The following is a 21,812-nucleotide window of genomic DNA, read 5'->3' on the forward strand; positions in this document are numbered from 1 at the left end:
TAGTTTGAAAAATGCATGAATATCAACTGAACAAAGCACAATGTTTCTATATCGCAAAGCATATATGTGGTTATTATGCAGGCTCAGTCACCATCGTGTTGGCTCCTGCAATGATGCTGACGTGTCATAAATTCAAATCTTCAGATTGACATTTTTAATTCATGCCAAAGCTTCTTGTGGTCCTGATTTAAATTATATTTGGACACAACATAACTGAAAGAAATTATCATTATTTAAGCAACATTTTCATTAATAATAAATATTCCATATAGTTCTCAACCTATGAAAATACACAGTATGCCCCCTCTTTCTTACGTGGTACTGCATGTATGTTTACATTATGTATGTTTACGTACTGCATTGCTTTTGGAACAAAAAGAGTCTTTCGATCCTGCAAGGAAACCAAAAGTACTTGTTTAAAGTGACTATTGAATACATTGGAGTTTAAGAGGGAATGTAAATGCAAGTAATTAGACATTACAATTTGTTAAAACATTGACAATAATATTTGTATGTTGGTGTCGCACATCTATCAGCAACAGATCACTATGAACAAAATTAAACATCCAAATGAAACTTGAGTTCAAACCCCTTATTCTTCATTTCCAATTGTGACAAAACAAATTCCTTCATTTTTCTAAAAAACGTTAATTACAGGACAACTTCACAACTAGGTTGCAATTATTGACCAATAACTGATGCATAAAAAAGAAGAAATACCAACATATCAAACGAGCTTTGATGTACATTTCATGCAGGATGATATAGTCCAAAAAGCAAAATCGTTTAGGCTGAGTCAGTTTGGGGGTTGGGAGGAGGCCTGATGCATTATGCAAAATATAAGGGGGGCTTGGTGGAAAGGCAGCGGGTATTAATGCATCTCGTTGCTGAAACGGATCCAACTACGCAGCTACAGAGCACCGAGCCTGCAGAAGACCTATTTTCCTACATAGCACATATTCGTTTCAATTTGGTATCCGATGCTTTCACTGGAAAAGACTAACACCAATGTTTGCCGGGGAGCCTTAAATGTCTACAAGCACGTTCCAAATTAAATTAAATCGCGCTAATTTGCACCGGTGCTATATATAATTTGATCTCGAGTGAAACGAAGTTGTTTCTTTTTCCTTTCAGTCCATTCTCGATCCGGTCGGTTTCCTGTAACCGTACAGCCGAGGGAGGCCTGCTCTGTTCACTATTAGTCAACAGCGAACGGAATGGCTTCGGTCGAAAATGCAGCATTTCGACGTCGCCTTGGAGCCTTGCAGTAGTTCCCGTGGACTCCACGTGAAGACAGCCGTGCACTGGAAGGGCGTTTCGATCCCGCAGGCTCCGTGCATTATTTTTTTTTTTTGTTTCTCCTTGTGTTATAAACGAAAGGCGTCCACTGGGATAATGACTACATTATTTTATGCAATTTCGTCAGGTCGGCACGGTGCAGTGCAGGCGCTTATACACCCCCCCCCCCACCGCCCCCCCCCCCCCCCCCGCGTGCCCCCCTCTCTTTCGTCCTTTGAGCAGCTCCTCGGATGTGGAGAGAAGAAAAAAAAAAACATGTCATTGTGCGACAGAATGAAATTCCATTCCAGAGAGGTTGGACGCGAGACAGGTGGACGGGGGTAAAGTTTAATCATAAATCCGGTTCCGGTCTGGCGTGTCTGCGCGTCTCCGTCCGCCGGCTGCTGCACAGGACCCCCGAACTTCCTCTGTTGGCCTGAAACTTTTACCAGCTCCCACCTCGGTCCAATTGATGGAATTTCCACCTGCAGCCCCTTAGTTATTTCTCTGTCTCCCCCGCTTCTTTCACCCCTTCAGGCCAACCCCCTAACCCACGGTTTTTTTTTTTTCTTCAGTGGGGGCCCAGTGGCAGGCTCTTGATTAATAAATGTTTATGTGTTTTGAAGTGCGGGACAAAGGGGGGGTTGGCCTGTGACCCCTAGGAGCCCCGACCTTGCGCGGGTTCATTGTTAGTCGCTGGGAAAAGGGGGCTTTCGGACGGAGACCCCGGGCCACTGACCCAAACACATCCCAGAGCTCTGTCATTCATGTGCGCACCGCTGCATGTCGCCCCGCAGCTCCCATTGTTTCAGCGGGAACAATAGCGTCCCCCCCGCCCCCCCTTCCCCCCTCACCCCCATCTTCTAAACCAGAGAGAAAGCAGCTTGCAAACTTCCCTCTAGCCTGACGCAAGCCCCGGCAGACTTTCCCCTCGAACCCTTCAAACGGCTTCAAAAAAAAAAGAAATGTCGACAAAACGTAAACGCTGTTAGCGGCAAAAGCCCACGTTGCATCACGCGCCGATGTTGCATCACGGCACCGACTGGGATCTTGCGGGCGTCAAAGGGCAACACTGTAACGGAGTGAAACAATGCAACAGTAACGGAGTGAAACTGAGAACGGGATAATGGATGTGCTATAGAGGATGAGACGACGACGACGGGGGGGGCAGGGCAGCAAACAGAGCGTGAATAACACCTACAGGCTATTTAGTGCTCGAAACAGATATGTATTAATAGGTTGGAGGGGAGCAGGCATCAGCGGGCCCGGTGTGTTCCGCCTTGGCTGTATGCGGGGTTAGTGGGGTTACTCAAATGACATCATACATAGGGGCCCTGGCTTCGATTGGGTCTTTTCCTGGGAGGCAATCGCGGCAGGAAGTGAGGCGGGTACAAAGAGCCGTGCAGGGCTGCTTCAATCAATGGCTGCATCAATGTCGGAACACCCAACCGCGTCCACTGCACTGCCTCTGTCCTTTTATTCAAAGGTGCCGAATGCACGCAGGGCGTCAACGCTAGAAAAGTAGGGTGCAAACAGAAATGGTGGCTTTGGCATTTCAAATCTAAACAGGGCGAAAGTATTTGCATTGCAGGCCTAAAACACATTACAGGAAGATAAGAAAAACAAATCCTGCCGAATTAATCTGGGAAGACTAAACATACAATTCCATCCACATATTACAGCCTAGAAATTGAGTTGCGTTCCAGAAGCGGTAACGCGCCGATGGACCTCTCGAGACAAACGTGTGTTAAACGTGATTAATCGTAACCGGCGAGGCGACGATCCCGCGACACACTCCTAATCCTTCCCTGGATCATTGAATATAGCTGCACATATACAACTATAACATATCTACTGTGACGTGTTACACCGCACTCCGAAAAGCAGTTCAGCAGCTACAACATCCGTGAAAATAATACAAAATGTGAGAGGAATATTAATATGAAACACTAGGATTTTCCAGAACGCGCATATATATATATATATAAATATATATTGGCTCCGAAACGAGCGCGCATTTGTAGGCTATGTATAAAAGCGCGTGCGCGCAGGTGTACATGTGAGGAGAGAAAATAGAGAGAGAGAGAGAGAGAAAAAAAGAGAGAGAGATTTTATTGTACGACCTGCCCTCTTTTGAAAAAAAAGCGAGTGAGCGCAGCCATGCTTTGCAGAGGCTACGGCATCGCTCTCATTGGTCGTATCGGCACCTCGCCGGACGGAGTCTCTGCCTGCGCCAAAGGACCCGGGGAATACAAGCCACTGCCTCCGCGCTGTTAAAGGTCCGCAGTGAGGCAGTAATGCTGTAGCGACGTGAAAAACACCGCAAAGCCCGGATACACGTTTAGCGGAGCGCAGTGTTCTGGGATCCACCGAATGGCGTGGACCGAATCGTGGTGAGTATCGGACGCTTGCGTTGAATTTGACGCTCGACCCTTTGATCAGATGTGCAGAAGATGAATGTGTAGTCTTCACCTATTCGCAGAATATGCATGTCAATGGTTCAGATGGGAATGCTGGTCCGTGTGGGTCTGCAGAGCGTCGTGTGTTCCGCACGCTGCACTTGCCATTGTTATTGCGGGCTTTGGGGGAATGAACCACTTTTTGGAAGAGAGCGAACAAAAAGAAGACACTAGTGAAAAATTAAAACAAATTTAAAAAAAACATCACCAAAACTCGCGCAGAGGGGGGGGGGGGGGGGGGGGAACAGATTGCTTCGCGTCGACGGTTGCATAATCGATAAAGAGGGTAAAGAGGACGGGAGGTTTCGGAGCCACTTCGTTTGTTCGTCGCGCGGCGCTCGGGGACAATGGGGGTCGTGTTCCTGGCCAGTCACAAGGAGGGATCCGGAATATGGAGATGTGCTGACGAGCCGCGATGAGGCTCCCGACGACGGCCGATACGACAGATGCCGGTATTTTCAAGGGGATGGGGACGTTTCCGTCTAAAATGGCGTTTCCCTTTGTTTCTGCATCCCTCTCATATCTCTGTTATAGCGAGTGGCTAATGTAATGCAATTACCACATCTGCACCCCTTCATTTCCAGTACACGGCTTCCCACGTATAGGGATTCTTTTTTTCGTTAATGGTAAAACACGGGCTGTCACACGGTGAACGGGACCCCGGGACGATGAGGTTAGAGGCTCGGACAGGAAAGCGCGCAGGTACATGAATGCTTAATAATGATTAGAGAGCACTGACTTCATTTGCATATTGGCAGACTCGTGGATATGCAAATCCATATTTTCTCCGTCGGCAACAGCGCAGAATAAACTGGAGTTTGATTCCCGGGATCCCTGTCAGCCCACATATAACAACGTAATTATGATCAAAGTCATTTATCCTTTAATGCGCATCCGAAGCTAAACGTTCCACTCGTTTACGTCACTTTGATGACAGATACAATGTTATTGGCTTATTTTGTGACATTTATCAAATCGTATTCCAAAGCACTAAAAATCAGTTCCGGCTCATCACATCAAACGGTGGGCTCAGGATGACACGATCACCCCTCCCTCGTCCCTATGTGTGTAAGCAAAAGAGACGGAGTGCACGTGCGCATGCCCGTGAACAAGTGCGACTCTACAGCGTGTTTGTACGTACACGCCACGCGTGTTCTCTTCTTTTTTTTTTTTTTTTAATAGTCCAATGTTGCGTAACCCTTGGCAACCAATGCCAGAATCAGGACCATTGTTGGCATTCCCTCTCTTGACCCGTAAACTCTCTCACGCACGCGCACACCCTCACACACGGGCAAACTAGTACACAAACCAACGGCAGGACCACTAACACATATGGGCGATAATCGTTAATATGAAGTCGTCTATTCCGCCCCCCCCCCCCCCTAGTTTCAAGGACGCAGGGCCGTCATGAGGAGGACGATGGGTAATATGGAAGAACATCTGTTTGCCTAGTGACGTCAACACCCCTCCCCCCCCTCCCCTCTTACACTCCACCCAGCCCCCCTCTTCCAAATCCTCTTGTGCTGAAGGCAGATGCCTCATTTGTTAGGCTGGAGCACCATTAATCCCAAAGTCAGAGGAAAAGAGCGGACGGAGAGGGATCAGTCCCACTTAAGCGGTGTCGGTGCCGTCTCGGTGTCCCGAGTGAAGAGGCGCATATCCGTCGAGCATCGCCACGTTCAGGACAACCCGCAGTCACACCGGCTACTTCAGCGGCCCCGTGTGCGGTTTTTACCGCAGTTTAAACGTGCGACCCGCAACCATAGCGGCTGAGTGCGCGTGTGTGTTATGCGACCAGGAAAATCGATATTTTTGGACGCGCACAATGACTTTTTTTCTGTTTAATGGACGCCAGCGAACAAGCCAACGGGGAATATGATATTGTCATCATCTGCAATTCTTTATGAAGTTCATGACGCATTTTCTTCTTTCTTTTTTTTGTAGGTGCATTAAGGGATAATGGGGGACTTCCTACAGTTTTGGACAACGCAGTCGACGGAAACGCATCAAACGTAATCCATTTTCACCTGACAATGCGGCCTAGGACTGATCTCTTTGGATTCGTGCTTGGAATTTTTTATTTCTTCCGTTTTTGACCAAACTTGACATCGTTAGAGATTTTAGTTGACTAAACGTGCCTCAAGAGGCTGCACCATTACGCCATTTATACTTGTAAAAACAGGTTTGACGGAAAGGTATGAGGTCTGCGGCCGCTTCTCACAGCAAAATGAATGCAGCTGGAGACACACACACACACACACAGACACACACACATGCATCCAACCAGACCAGCGGGTTGTGTCTCTCCGTGTTCACAGCGGACCTTGATTTAATGTCTTACAATTAAGGCACGCGGTGAATGCCAAGAGATTATCCTTCATTCGTCGGATATCTGCATACTCCCATAACGCATCACACCTTAGAAATACATCTCAACTTATTGGTGTTGCTTTCTGAATGTTCGCTTCTGTCGTTTCAAACTGTAACGCATTACTCATGTACTGTCCCCCTCCCCTACAATAAAGCAAATACACACAACCATTTTAAAGCTCGACTTTGTTTAATCTGAACATGCATGTGGGAGCCGCTGTGTGTGTTGACGTGTGTGTGTGTGTGTGTGTGTGTGTGTGTGTGTGTGTTGGTGGGAGCTGTCCATCCTCACACTGGCTTCCCGAGAGCGCTGTCCACCTTCTGTGGTGCTGAAATCTGCGCACCACCGATCAGCTTTTTTTTTGTTTCTCTTGCCTGTCGGTGCAAAGAGAGGAAACTCTTCTACCGGAGTAGAGGAATGCAACCTGGAGCCGGTTACATATTGACTGCATGGAAACGGTGACTGGGGTGTAACGGTTTTCTACAGCCGTGTGTACAATAAAACTTCTAAATAAAACCTCATCCGTGTGTAAGGGAAATTTACTGGTGTTTATTTGGAGATACTTGGCTCCCAGATCTGCAGGAGAAACTAGCTAACATTCTGATCCAGCGACACATTTTTCTCCACTCGCGGAAAAAAAGGTAAAAACAGGCCCTGTTTCGTAATAAAATACAATCTGAATGGCCTTGAATGAAAAGCACACTATGATTTATCCAAACTGCATATTAACTTCCATGGTACAGTGCCAGTATTGAATGTAAATGAATGAAGTGGGTTAAGGACCTCTGCAGATAGACACTCAAATGTCTGATTAGATTGACATTTGGAAACAAACCTTTGAAAAGAGCCGATGAATGCAGACGCTCGAGTCAATGAAATAGCATCCTCCAATCTACCGCCTAGTGTACCGCCTAGTGGCGGACAGGGGCGCTGCAGTCTGCTACATTAATCCATCAGAGGATCAGGCATTTTTTCATATAATGAACTTTGCAAAAGCACCAGAATTGCAGTAAGCTATAAATACACTTCACACTATCAGAGTTCTATGAAACACTATTGGGTTTGATGATGTCCCTTAAGACAGAGCAAAGATGTACATGTTGTAAGTACACTCTTTGACAGCAGATGACAATCAGGTCTTGATTAATGCACATCATCGCCGAGGATGGCGTGAAGGGTGATGGATGCAAGAAATGCCCGATGAGGGAGGTTACAATCGATTCACTAAAGTATTCATGTTTATTTCCTTTAACCATTGAAAATAAGTAATAACTGGTGAAAACCATTAACACTTGGTCAAGAGGAAATACAATATAAATAATCAAATATAAATAAATGAAGAGTCATCACTGCCTGTCTTAAACTATAGATAAGTGGTTGCATGTTTTCAGGGGCTGCAATTCTTAAAATGCTCCGAGCTAACGTCAACGCTTCAGGCAACCATGCATCTGGTCGGAGGGTTAATTCAACTGCAAATTTGGCCAGCTGCAGAATATTTAGAGCAGCCATGTCATGTCATGAATATGGCTCACTAGTGGGTCTGGGTGTACAGCACCACATGACAAAATGTAACTTTCATATCAGGTCCCAACAGCCAGAGAGTCTGGCATCCACTGATAACCCAAATCTTCAAAGTTGAATAAAACCCACAAAGCTTCTATAAAGCATGTTCATCGAGCCACCCTCAGCATCCCCAGCAAAAGGCAAAGTCGTTGCCTGCCCTCTTGTGGTGAAGAATTAAAAAGCTTAATTTGGCTGCGTAAGAGTCATTTTAAATGGGCAATCAAAAACTAAATTGGATGAATTACACTGTGATTAATTATATCAGCCTGAATTAGAAAAACCTGAAATATGGACAGCCAAAGGCTAATACATTTAACAGTTTTTAATGCATCTGGTACAGTTAATACTTTACTAATCAACACAGATCTGGAACAACTGCATATTCACGTTTTTGGCCTATATCTGCACGAATAAACAATCAATCCTGTTGGATTTCATTAATGGTTTAAACGCCTAAATGGTCTAAACGTCTCTTCTCTTTCCAATGTAAATTGACGCCTGTCCTCTTTTCCAACAGTTTCGCCCGCCGACGGTCTCTTCATTACCAAAGTGCTGACAGACTCTGGCTGTAATGGCCGTGGCACGGTCCTGGCCCATCTTGTCTCATTAGCCGGACCTGATTGGCCATGAAGGTGTTCTCTCGCCGCCTCGGGACGAAGTGACAGTCTCTGCCACTCGTTAGATCATAACTCCTCGGGACATTCTGCCCCGGTGGCCTCTCGTGGAGCCGGAGTGAACAAATGTTAATTGAAATATGCTGGAAAAGAGGCGAGGCACTGACCTTGGCTGCGTTAGGCACGCATTAGCCAATTGTGTTTGAGCCGCGGCGGCAAAAACTCCTTCGACGTGAAGATTGAGCTCCAACATTGTGAAAAATGTAACAGCAGTTCAGCAAAAAAAAAAACACAAGTTGCTTTGCTTTTTTTTGGCAATTAAATGACGTAAAACAGCCCATACGTTCACAGTTACTTGGCATTCTGATTACCAGTGTTTAAAATTCTAGGAGAAAACACAAGACCCAACATTTCTTCAACAAGGCATAGCAAGGCTCGTGCAGTTGAGTCACTTCAAGAGCCATTTCTGAAACGCTATTTTTACCTATTAAAATATTATAGTACTGAATGCAAACAAGTTGGTGACTTACATCAAAGTGGTGGATGCGATGAGGCAGAGAATAGATTACAGACCTGTGCAACTGAATGAAGGAATAAGTCGAGGTGGAGATTTATTTGAAAGCTCCTGTTGTGTTGTCTGAATTTGTCTGTACCTCAGGAAATATTTCATAATCCAAAAAGGGTTTCTTGTAGAAGATGTTTGACCTATTTCAAAGTCAAGAACTCTTCTCTATGGATCCGCTAAAGAGGCGACGCATATAAGCTGAGTACATTCCGTTGGAAATATCTCAAAATCTTCTGTCCCTTTTTTCCCATTGTTATTTTTTATAATAGACAAAAGGGTCTATAGAGTTTTTTTTTTATTCTTTGCATCTTTAGTGTGAGTCATCCTGAAGGTGGAAAACTAGACGTTTCTTCTATTCTCAACAATATGTTGCTACGGTAGTACCTGAGAAGAAATCCATACCAATTGTGTTTTCAATTGGTAGGGGTCAACTGTAATCACTGCTGAAAGGTATGAGAAGCACACATGCCATTACTAGCCATGGTAACTTGAAAGTGGACCAAGATGTTTGTCCTTGAGAATGTTTCTTAAGCCATGAAATATAGCACACCAGGGCTTGTGAAGTAAAAGAAAACGGAATAAAGCTTAGTAGCTCCTGATGACGCGGGACTTTCCATTAACTGTGTGCCACACTAAACGACCCACTAGATGGCAGTATGACCACAAGTACGTCTTCGCAAGAGCCCAGGCTCTGTCTTGGGAAAATATATAGAAAAGTGAGAAAGGAATCCACGTTCATATCGGGGGACCTCCACTACCGGTTGTTGTTTTCAATTACAATATTTCACTAATACAACTTAAGTGTGTTGAAGAATCTCTTGCCTTATGTCTGTTTTTTAACTCCAGTGAAGGTTTGGTGCCACACTTGAAAAGAGGAGCTACCAAAATACGGGGAAAGGTTAATAAAGGCACAGCACTATAAGTATGTGATCTGGGAGAAACCACATTAAAAAAAAACAACTTGTCTCTAAAAGACACGAGAATGTCACACAACCGAAACAATGAAGCAGGTATTTAATCACAAGACATATTATATATACACACACACACACAATACATTCACGCGCGCACACGCACAAAGGGAGAGAGATAGAGCGCACGCGGTATTGTTTGTCATCGTTTGAATGCCATTAATTAAAACATTAACCTGATTGGGTAGAGTGTAGGGGGGGGAGAGGGTGTCTCAATCCCAATAGGCGAGACTCCTTTATAACCCGCCTCGAGATAATGATGTAAAAAGACTCAGGCGTCTCGTGCGTAACGACGATCATCGTGGAGATCCGGTGAAGGTGAATCAGTCACAGAACGAGAGAGAGAGAGAGAGAGGGGGGGGGGTGGTGAGAGAGAAAGAGGAGAGAGAGAGAGTAGCACTTAATAGATGAGTCTCCTCCTCGTCTCAACACCTCAGCTGACAAGTCGAGCGAACGTGCAACTTCAACACGAACACAAACTAAAGTCGTAAGGGACCAACAGAGGGAGAAACTCATAGAGGCGCGCACAGCTTCCAGCAGCGACCGTTGCCTGCGACAACGCGGAACCCACACCACTATGGACAGAAGGATGAACTTGAACGCCGGCGCAGGGGACATTTTTCACAAAACTCTCAGCGCCGTGTCCACTAAAAAAATGGACCCTTTCAGGTCGTCGGCCGGCATTGAACTACCAGCCAGGGACCGCCAGTCACCGATCAGCTGCTTCGACCAGACCGATCAAGACTCGATTCAGCCGGGAGGACTGGCAGGGGGTAGAGGGGGGCCACTTGGTCTGCCGACCGGATCTCTGTGCGTCAATTTCGGCGAGAGCGCGAACAGGACCTCGGCGGCGGAGAGCAGCGGCGGCGAGAGTCCCGACGATGACAGTGACGGCAGGTGCGACATGGTCCTTCTGACCGACGGGCGGACAGTGCCCGTGGGGAAAGGAGAAGGAGGTAAGAAAACCAAAGAGCAGAAATCACTGAGGCTGAACATCAATGCGAGAGAACGACGGCGGATGCACGACCTGAACGACGCGCTGGATGAGCTCAGGGGGGTCATCCCTTACGCGCACAGCCCGTCCGTGCGTAAACTCTCCAAAATTGCCACTTTGCTGCTCGCCAAAAACTACATCCTAATGCAGGCGCAAGCGCTGGAAGAGATGAGGAGGCTAGTGGCGTATCTCAACCAGGGCCAAGCCATCTCCGCGGCCTCGATACCGGCCAACACGGCGCTCGCAGCTCCGGGCTTGGGCGCGTACGACCAGCCGCCCGGATATCCCTTCCCCGCCGGGGTCGCTGCGTCCTCCTGCCCCGATAAATGTAACCTGTTCAACAACGCCACCTCCAGCCTCTGCAAACAGTGCACCGACAAGCCTTAACTGCTCGTGGCAAAGACTCGGAGAAGCACATGGGGATATCAGACACCACTTTTAAGAACACTTTTGGAGGGGGGAAACCTGCGAAGCTCCTGTGGTTGAAGTCAGTGGGCATAGAGACAAAGAAGTAATGCCGATGAATACTTTTATAATATTTACTAAATGCATTCAAAACGCGCTTTTTTGTTCAAACAATACTTGATTATGTATATAAATCATCCTTTAAGTGCTGGTATGAATGACAGTGGAGACCTAACACAAGTACAGTAGGCCTGCTTCAAGTGTTGAGTGAGTTGTTGATCACTTGCCCTGTTATGGAACCTTTTGGAGATTTGGGTGACCTGACAACCTGCGACGTTTTCACTTAAATAGATGGACACCTTCCTGGAGCGTTAGTCCAACTTTCTGCTGCTTCCTTATTTATTTTGCGTTTTATATTTTTTTTTATTTCATTCACCTCAGTGACATTTGCTGTTTGCTTACTGGTTCGAGGCCTGTTCTCATTAACTTTTCCATTGAGCACGTGGAATGTCATGAAGAAGGAAAAGTTCAATGAAATAGAGGATATAAATGAAGCCACGTCTTTTAACCAGTCAGATATTTATTTGCTATTCCAGACACGTGTTAATAGTTGCGCACGCCTATCACAATTCTGCGGCACTGTGATATAATAAAATTTCAGAAAAATGTAGAAAAACCTGATTCATGTTGATTCATGACGTTTCGGGTGTTTCGGTGTGTCTTTTGTAATTTATTAATTTGGATATTTATAATGGATAATTTGCTTGCATTGCACATTGTAGTGTTTATCTTAGTATGTTTTCTCCTTCAAAACAAGATGAGGTTTCCAGATGAATCGCGTTGTCAGGTCAAGATGCGGATTATTGTAGATACTTCAGTTATTATATGAGCAAAGAGGGCCATTTGTATGTATTTCAGTGTTGAAAAAGCTTTATTAAAAATATTTTGAACAACAGAAATATTTCTGATTATTTATCTGATGTGAGGTTTGCTGTCAGTGGAAACCCAGCAAAGTGCCGCGAGCCTTAATTCGACATTTGATTATTATACACTGCCATTTTGAACATGAGGGACATTTTATTACAAGACTAAAGTTCTACTCGAGCGTGGTTTTGCGCTTATTTATCTGGATTCTCACTACAAACAAATTGTTCCAAAATTTTCTGCTCCATCAAAACCGATAACTTTTCGTTTAGTTGATCTGTAAAGTGAAGGCCAGACGTGATGAGCGAAAATCGCCTCAAGGAGGGAGAAAAAACAAAATTAGGTTTCTGCTCCTCGAACAAAACAAAAAAACAAACAAACTGGCGACCTTTAACGTGATGATTAAAACCATTTCCACGACGGTGTGGGATAACACGTTAATTTGAAAACAAGTGTGTGTGTGTGTGTGTGTGAAAACTGTCGACTGTAATACCTGGCTTCACATAATGAAACACATCGTTAAGGCAATTAGACCTCCAGAATGTGATTAAGGAATGTAATTACGACACTGTTCATTGCCGTAATTTGGTGTCTTTAATCACAACGCAGCCATCAGCCGCACACCCATCGACTCACCCTTTGTCCTCCTCAGACGTCTGTCCACGCGCGCAGACATTATGATCAGGGTTCAACAGCACGAGTGTGACGAATGTTCGTGAAATATACAACATCATCTCAATCTCGTAACCTGTCACTCCGCACGGATATTAATCTTCAAAATGTGGTCAAGAAGTGAAGTGGAGTCAGAAGTGACGACTTGAAGCCAAACACTGAGAACCTTTTTTTTTTTTTTTACTCCTCCATTTGTGCAGGTCGACGACGACTTGTTATTTCATCGAATAGATCAAACAGCATTTTCACTGAAATGCTACTTAATTCTTAATGCTAAGTCAACATTTTTATTGAGGTCAATATTGAAGACGTCAGCACCTTGGAAAGAGGCAACTGATGTTTAAAAATGAAAAAAACTGGTTTTGTCTCCATCACATTAGTTCATGTACAGCAAATACTGTTATTGTGGGTTTTTAACCATTACTTTTTTTCCTGTGAGATTAACATCTTGGATATTGTCAGACATGCAGACAATCAAAGCTCTTAATTTAATTTGTACGCACAATGCCAGGGGACAACAGCCATCAAAAATATTTTAGATGAACGTTGTTCATTTTCCTAAAGGCAAGGATGGTTTTTACTCATCACTTCCCTTCAGTTAAAGTATGGAAACAAGAAAAGTTTGTTGTTTGTAGATCAATAAATTAAACTAAAAATATCAAAAACAAATTTCAATGAAGAAGTGAAATTAAGCTGACAAACAAAATCCATTAAAGAACATGAGATCAATGTTTTCATCTAACAAATTTTTTAACAAATAAGAAAATTCTTTATTTCCTTTTCGTCATGAACGTGAACAATCAGGATTGTTTTCCCTGCTCACCACAGTGGGCTTGAGATTTTTTCCAGTCTCCAATCAGCTTTGTGTCTGTATGATGAGCCACTCCGACAACGGGTCATTACACTGTCCCATTTAATCCCATCACACTCCCGAATGCCTTGAATCTTCACAGAACAGCGCTTAATCAAGAACTGAAATAATCAGGAGGCACCAAAACAGCCTTGGCATTAAAATCCTGTCAGCCGTTGCTTTTGGGCATCAACTCGTTTCAGCACTTGACTCAGATATCTTACATTTTGACACAGAAATGCATTTTTTCTTGCCCCTCCACTCCCGTTCGGTGACTGACACTTCACAAAAAAAGAAAAAAAAAAAAAACATTAATTATGCAATAAGCATTAATGCGCAAATGACTGGAGCATTTAACCCATACTAATATTCACATTAGCCCAGCAGAGGAAATTCCCCACGGGGCGAGGCCCGAGCCACACGAAAAAAACAGCATAAAGCATTCAAAGGAAAACAGACCAAAGTGAGGGACACGTATCAGTTCAGAGGTAGAGAGCATTTTACTGCCAAGAGGACGACAAGCGGCGCATGATTCAAGTGAGGAGTTCATCAATCAACACCAATGGCGTCCCTCCTGATGTGGGAGCCGCTGTCCTGTGCGCACGCGCCTCTCTGGAATATTGTGGCGTTGGTGGCTTGGACCCCGGCTCTGACGCGGCGCTCAGAGGTGTTAACGCGAAAATAAGTTCTGTTCAGTGGCCACGGACCACGTTAAGGTCATAACGAGCAACATCGTCTTTATTCATGAGTCCAATAAAGCTGGATCTGTCTTAAAAGGCATTTACAGCCAGATTCAGGGCTCATGAATAAAAGTGGAAGATAAAAAAAAAAAAAAACACGCCTTTTCATAAACCATAAAACGTCCAATTTACCATATCAAGGGCCAGCAGGGTGCCTATTCATAATGTGGGTGTGATGTCTGCAAAGGATGATAAACATGAAAGTCAAAATAAACATAAGCGCATTGAATTGAAATGTCCCCTTCGTATCAGTAACAGGCCAAACTCTGGCAATGTATCCGTCCACGCCGTGTCCTACGCGGTGCATAAAGATGTATGCGCTGGGCTGGCTGAGGCACCAAATCAACGAGCGGCTGGTAATTCACTTTTGTCAGGCTGCTGATAGCGATGCACAACGTTGCCTTTGTGCTGAGCACACACAGAACGCAGGCTGATACACCCGCATGCAAAGGGGTCCATTCACACTGTGTTAAGTGTACACAAATGACTAATGTCTACTATTCGGCGGTGCAACATACTTAAAGTATTGAGTTGTCCGTCATTTCTTCAACTTTGTGGTTTTATTGAATATACACTTTTAGTGTAAAATCTTTTCACTTGTTAGGAGCTTTCAGACGCTTTGAAAGGGTTGGGTATAACCGAACAATGAGAAAAAAAAACTCAAATTTGTACGGGACAGCCGCATGTAGTTTAAGACACTTCATAGTTGGATTTCTTACAGGACAAATGTATCCTGATGTGCGGATTGCTCCCCGTCTCCGTTTCCCGATTCTACCAGACGTTCCGATACAGATCAGCAGCCACTTGACTGGAGCCAAATACAAGGCTTGTATTGACTGATTCATGTAATAGACGATTTCTCTGAAGTTGAAAGAATTGAGTATATAAAAGGTAATTTAAACCATCTTGAAATACTAACATGGATCAATGAAATGTATATAACTGGACGTTTCTCTGGCTCCTAAATCATTGCACCAGAACTGTTTTTCTGTCTCTCTGAGGAAGCCTTGAGGTCAGGTAAACATACGGCAGCGTGTTCAGCTCCGAACGCTCTAATAGGATGCAATAAATGACGTAGTATCGTGCGATTATCTTCTCATCTGGAATACAATTGCTGAGTAACATCTCTAATATTCCAACTGCTTTCATATTAATCAGATTAAAGTCCCAATCCCCTAATCCCTGTTTACCGATGGCTCTGCCTTTGTGCCGTAATCTGATGTTCTTTTATTCCGCGGGGATTAAAGCGTGTCATGGCACAGCGCAGTCATCTCTGGTGTTGTTTTGGACTGAGCGGGCTGTCGTTTTACAGGTTGTTGTTTTTTTCCAAAACAACAATTCATTCTGGATTTGAAAAAAACAAAAACAGGTGCACTGGAGGAGAGTGCTTTGGTTGTGCAAACATTTGCACAAAGTAAATGGAATCATGACTGCTGTCAAGAGACGATACTTTTGACAGTTTTTCATTGCCGTGGCTTTAGAGAAACGTTGAGCTTTAGTTGGTTTTCATCATTCAATAATTCATGTTTAATATCAATAAAAGTGAGCTCTTTGTTTCCATCAGATCACTTAAGAAGCTGGTAATAATGCTCTTAACATGTAGAATAGAGAGGATATACGATGGTTGTGTGACGCTCAGGAGTTCCCAGACAGCTGTGAACTTTCCATTTCCGTGACCTTAACATTCAGATAATGTGTCACTGTTTGATCGGAGTGGACGTGGAGCTCGCACTGACCCAGCAGGCTGCCTGGGTCATGTGAGCTGGCCAAAAACAGCACGATAGCACACATCCACAACACGGCCACAAGCCAAGCTTTGACATAAAGGACAGCAAGATCCCCAAGTCTACGGTAAACTGACCTCTGTGTGGCTTACGCGCACATCGTGGGCGTGTGATGTGTGCGAGGGAGAAAGGGATCACTCGTCCTGATCAGAAGGCACATCCTGACCTCTCAGGCTGCGTCGAAGCTAAGGCCAGGTGGCTTTTCTTCTCCAGTCTCTTTAACCTACTCTGGCTTCTGGATGGAAATGAGACATGATGACATAACAGTTTGAATTGCTCACTGCACGCACACACACACTTTCTCTTTGTTTCCCTCACCCACACACACACACACACATACACACACAAACAGATTACGAGACAAATGACCAATAGAGTTGCGGTTGAAGCTTAAGAAGCCATTGTCTAGCGCAGCCTGAACTGTGTGTTTTGGTATCACCGGCAGCTACTTGTTTACGTGTTGTTCAGACAACCTTATTTCTCGATTGTTGGACAGGTTTCTGATTGGATTGTAATCTGAAGATTAAGATGAACTACCACCAATGTCAACTATATTGTAAACAAGGGCACAGAAGAAAGGAAACAAACAAAGTAAAAGCCCAGAGGTTTTGAGAACATTTACCATATTGCACATCGCATCCTTTCTAGGAACGTAAAATAATAAAGTGCATTTCATTTTAAAATGTTGAATGAAAAAAAAAAGAGAAAAAAAACAGACTATCTGCTTCTCTCTGTTGAGAATCTGTCATGTTAGCGGAGCATGAAGCCGCGGCCGTTAGTGTAAAACTTGCTTGGCTGATCTTCCTGATGTGCTGAGTGCTGCTCGCAGCGTCGGTGTATCTGTCTGAGCAGAGGTCTTTAACAGCCATGAATGCCAAGCGTGGGGGAGGCAGGCCAGGCCAAGCGTAACCATGGCGGCCCAATGTCCTTGGCTCCTCGGCGGCCTTCACCTCACACTCCCTGCACAGTGAATTTTATGGCTAATTTCCGGCAATTTATCCTGGCACTTTCAGAAGAGAGATTCCTGTGGGAATAATGTGCATAATTTGCATAAATCATCCTGATAGAATGCATATCAGCATGTAACCCCCTGTCTGATGCCGCAGCGTTTACTTTGTAATCAAAACTGACTCTTTTCCACCGGCGAATGCACAAGAGCCACGAGAAGGGGGTCTGAGTTTAGGAGAGTAATTACAAAAGGAATGACACACACACTCATGCACGCTATGTCACTGAGAATTGCCACACATTTTATAAAACAAATTCTGATCCATATAGAATACCGAAATTCAGCATTTCAAAATAAACATCCCTAGATTTACTTGTGTTTAAAGCGTGATTCCGCTCCACAGGAACAGAAATATTCTCTTCTCTAGTTCCCGAGTGGAACATTTTTACATAAAGCTCACGTGGCTAAAGCGGAAACACTAAACCTTATTATGCTTTTAATTCTTGAGGAGCCGGGTGCCCTTCTTTCTCTCTGACATCCTCTGGGATCGATCTAATTAAACTCCGAGCCCCCGACTTCCGCGGGACATCTTTCTTTGTCCTGTGCGTTCAGCCACCAACCAGTTTGGACCACAGGCCTGTTTTCAAAAGCACCCTCTGTGCAAGCGACCGATTGTCTGAGGAGAACAGACGGGGGTCAGCGCGCAGCATCAGCCCCCCCCCCCCCACCCCCGACCCTCCCCCACCTCACCCCCCCTCGCTGTGATCTAATTTGACGTACGCTGGGAATGTGCATATTCTCTTGGACTGCCTTCGTTACTATAATCAGCCGCGGTCAAATCGACTTTGTTGGTCGAGGAGGTGCGAGATGAAAGAGGGAGGATTTCATTGCTTTGGGAGACATAAAGCATGCGGCCTGATGGAAAAAATACAATACACGCGAGCTGCGGAGGAGGTTAGGGTTAACTAATCCAAGCAGACACACAGACAAAACATAGCTGCACGGGGGGAAAAAAAGAGCGCCGCACTGCATTCAATTTTTGAGACTGACAAGGAAAGAAGTCGAAGTGCGGCGCGTGTGCCTCTCAGAGCAGCCGCCATCAGCAGAGAGAGCGGGTTACGACCAGGTTCCTCCACTAGCCCTCCTCCCAGAGTCTCAAGATCTCAGACGGTATCACTGGTGACAACAGGACAGTCGTCCACTGGGTGGACGTTAATCACAATAATACAGGGCAGGCTAATCACGACTCACTGATCAAGCGCTAAATGACGTGTCTGCCGTACCCACTGACACCAGCGGGTTCACACACCAAGACCAACCCTCTTTCCTTTTTAGAGACGAGCAGGGTTGGGGGAGAGGGACGGGGGGTGGGTGGTTACGAGGCTGGTGCACAGCCATCCAGACAATAATTACTCGATGACTGTGGTCATATTAGGGATCAGTCAAAGCAGATTAATTTCGACTGATAGCATTGGTCCCTCCTAAATGCAGATTTTCTTAATAAGAGTGAAATTGTGTCGCTGAGAGGGTCAGGCACTGTGAGGTTGGCTGCAATTGCTCATGTAAAAAAAACCAAAAAAAACAACGTCTTCTTCGTCATTTGAATTTTTGTGCGAAAGCGGGGCGCAAATGTGTGGAGAAAGGATGTGTGCGTTTGTATGCGTGGCCTGTGTCCACAAGCAGCGTGCGTGCGGTGCGGTGGGCCTTTCACTAAATACCCAGAGACCCCGAGAATTACCCAGAGCAGAGAGGACAGCATCTGTTTGTGAGCTTGTGCCGAGCAAACAAGGCAATTTAGAGAACACCAAGGGAGCGGCTAATAAACACAACCTTATTCCCCCCCCCCCCCCCGTCCTCCTACACCTGGCTCTGAATAATGCAGCGCGACACCAAAGAAGCCTGTCCATCTTTGCCTTGTAAGCGCGTATGATGCAATGCCAAGGCCTGCTGGACCCAGACCAGGTGGGTCTGCGTATACACTGTATGTATTCGTGTCACATGTTTGCATGAGCAAATGCGCGTGCACGTGTAACCATTCAGCATTCTGCAGTGAGAGGCATGCCAGTGCTGGTGGGAAATGGCAGGTCTGTCACACCCTGGCGTCTTTGTCTGTACCGCCAACGCGGTGCCAAAACGTCTGCCCTGGATACCTGGCACAGAAACAGCACTTTACTGTACACAAAAAGGTGTATAAATACCACGCTGGTGGAGGCCGCTCTGTCTCTCCCATGTATGTAGTAATAGGCCCATGCATGGCATCCGTTTAAAAACAATACACTTCTCGTGACTATGATATAAAATTAGACATCGGATGCCCGTGCGAGCTTTTTTTGGATAAAAAACATGGTGGTTTTTCTCTTCACCCTGCAACTGTTGCAGTAAACATACTCTAATGAGACCTGCAGCTTCGCTTGCCGCCACCACCAACTCTGATATGAAGCCAAAGTGACACCTAGAGAAGCCATGCATCAGACCAGACACAAAATGGCCGTCCGGTGCCAAACCCCGCCTTGGCTTTCACTTCACATCACACCACAGGGCCTGGCTGAGGACGGAAGGCTTTACAGGGCATTTAGAGAGAAACACACAGCTCCCCCCCTTTCTGCATCTGCTACTAACCGACATAAAGCTTTTCCTGTTCTTTTACAGCAAATCAATCTGAAAAAGTCTTTTAAAAAAACCCACAGTCACTAAATCCCAGACGTAAAATGCGTGTAGATCGAATGTGTTTGATCCAAGTCCACCGGGTGCAGTCAAATCCACCGGTCCAGTCAGTCCTTTAACTACACGCAACGTCAAGGTCTCCTTGCCCTTTGTCTCTCATACCTGGAAGGCCCAAACAAAGGCCAACTTCTATCAACCTTTGAGTCTTCCAGCCAAGAACATCCTGGAACAAAAGAGTGGGAGAAAATAAGTGCAAAAGGGGAAATTATTCTGAGTTATTACATTGATTAGATTTCCAGAATGCTAATTAAAAGATGTTAGGACATGGGCCCAGCCAAGGATCAGTGGGCGCTAATGAGGACCAATAGGCCTCTGTAATCTGTGCTGTAATGAGAGCGGTTTAAATGTTAAATTTGCAAGGAGAAGAATGAGAAGGTGGACGAACCGATGGAGCTTAGTTAGAGCGGCAATCCTGAAAAACCAATCCCGTACCGCCATTACGACGGGTAATGGTGAGGCTTCACGGCCTCAGCGAAGAGATAGAAATATAAATAAGATGAGTGAAAAGCAGAGTGAAATCGAATGATACTGAAGGCTTTTTGCACAATAAAAACATTTTATTATTAGCAAATTAACAAGATGGTTTAATGGCTGAAGGTCACATAACCCTTTGTCTTCTATTACGACAATGCCTTTATATATTGTGAAGGTACAGGGCACTGTACTTGCATGGTGAAGCCAGTTCTTGCAACGTGATTTTCATTTTCACACTTTCCATCTTCCGTGTGATTTAAAAAAAAAATGTTCTCAAAAATGTTTCGATTTATACAGTTTTTTTGAGAAAGCAATACATCAAATTCACACATTTGCATGAGACATTTAAAATAGTCAATTTTCTAATAGCAGTAATAGTTTTAGTTGTATGAACTTTATACAAAAAGAGGAATTACAATAAACATTGTTTCAAAAGAGGAATCAGCAGCAAAGGGAAAAGGCAGAAAAAAACAAACCAGAGAGCTACTAGAAAAGTTGTTCCTTATTCAGTGGGTGGTCGTTATTAGTAAATAAGTCTTACTGACAGGTGCATCCCACTCATTTACAAATTAGCGCTTATCCCCACAATCAGCCAGCTAATTCATCACTAATAATGAGTCGTGTGGAAAACATGCCGGTTCATACTCAAGGGGAATATCACTCTAGAGGGTCTCACGGTTATGATAATGTGATCTTATATTATGAGTCTTCACACTGCTACGGACACATCCTTAGAATGCAGTCTTTCTGCTGGTCTGTGAGGATACACTTCAGCATCGACACATAAAAACCGACGGGATCTATTGAATTGTTGCCCCGACCACCTTACCGACGGATGACATGCAAGCGGACACGGCCACCACGGGCATAGCTAGAATAAACACTTAAAAGAACGAATAGCGGCCCCGAGTGTCGGTTCTCATGGTTAGAGCTTCAATCAGCGTGTCAAGTATATTTACAGGCGAAGACACACGGCATCATGAGGTACCAGGTAGAAGAGCGCTGTGTTTAACCGAGCTTAGGCCCTAACATCCAACAAGCGTTATGGTGCAGAAAAAAGGAGGCTGAAATCACAGCGGGGGTTTGATAATGCTGATAGGCTATAAAATCCTGTCATTTAATGTCGCCCCCCCCCCCCTCAGCCAGGCTCTCGGGTCCACTAAACATTAAGTCAATTCATCACCTCTTCAGAGAAGGCCGTGATACATGTATCCATCAGTCAGTCAGTCACTCTTAGGATGTGGCCACTATTCTGACGATCAAGGATTTCTACCATATTTAACTTCTAAACAATGGCTTCAGAGAGCCGCCCAAAACAACACAGCTCTTTGTTATCCAAGCGGCGACATTTGTAAAGCCATGGTAATCATATCACAGATTAAGAAATGAAAACGTCCATGCAGCAGTGATGTAAGAGTTTGGTCTGCCACTCGAAGCCAGTTGTTTGATATGTCACTGTTCTAACGACCTCCCGA

General features: G+C 44.9%; 1 protein-coding gene and 1 long non-coding RNA gene across 2 annotated transcripts; both read left to right on the forward strand.

Moving 5' to 3' along the window:
* Nucleotides 1-3,377: 3,377 nt before the first annotated feature.
* Nucleotides 3,378-6,275, forward strand: LOC119198372 (uncharacterized). The gene is made up of 2 exons (XR_005114520.2): nucleotides 3,378-3,671; nucleotides 5,682-6,275. It is a non-coding gene; the product is annotated as an uncharacterized LOC119198372 (long non-coding RNA).
* A 3,826-nt stretch (nucleotides 6,276-10,101) lies between these two features.
* On the forward strand, nucleotides 10,102-12,181 carry bhlhe22 (basic helix-loop-helix family, member e22). Its single transcript, XM_037455434.2, has one exon. It carries the CDS (start codon nucleotides 10,399-10,401, stop codon nucleotides 11,200-11,202), a length of 804 nt encoding a protein of 267 aa, XP_037311331.2. The 5' UTR covers nucleotides 10,102-10,398; the 3' UTR covers nucleotides 11,203-12,181.
* Nucleotides 12,182-21,812: the final 9,631 nt, after the last annotated feature.

Source organism: Pungitius pungitius, chromosome 19 (assembly GCF_949316345.1).
Source record: "Pungitius pungitius chromosome 19, fPunPun2.1, whole genome shotgun sequence".
Classification (NCBI taxonomy): Eukaryota; Metazoa; Chordata; class Actinopteri; order Perciformes; family Gasterosteidae; genus Pungitius; species Pungitius pungitius.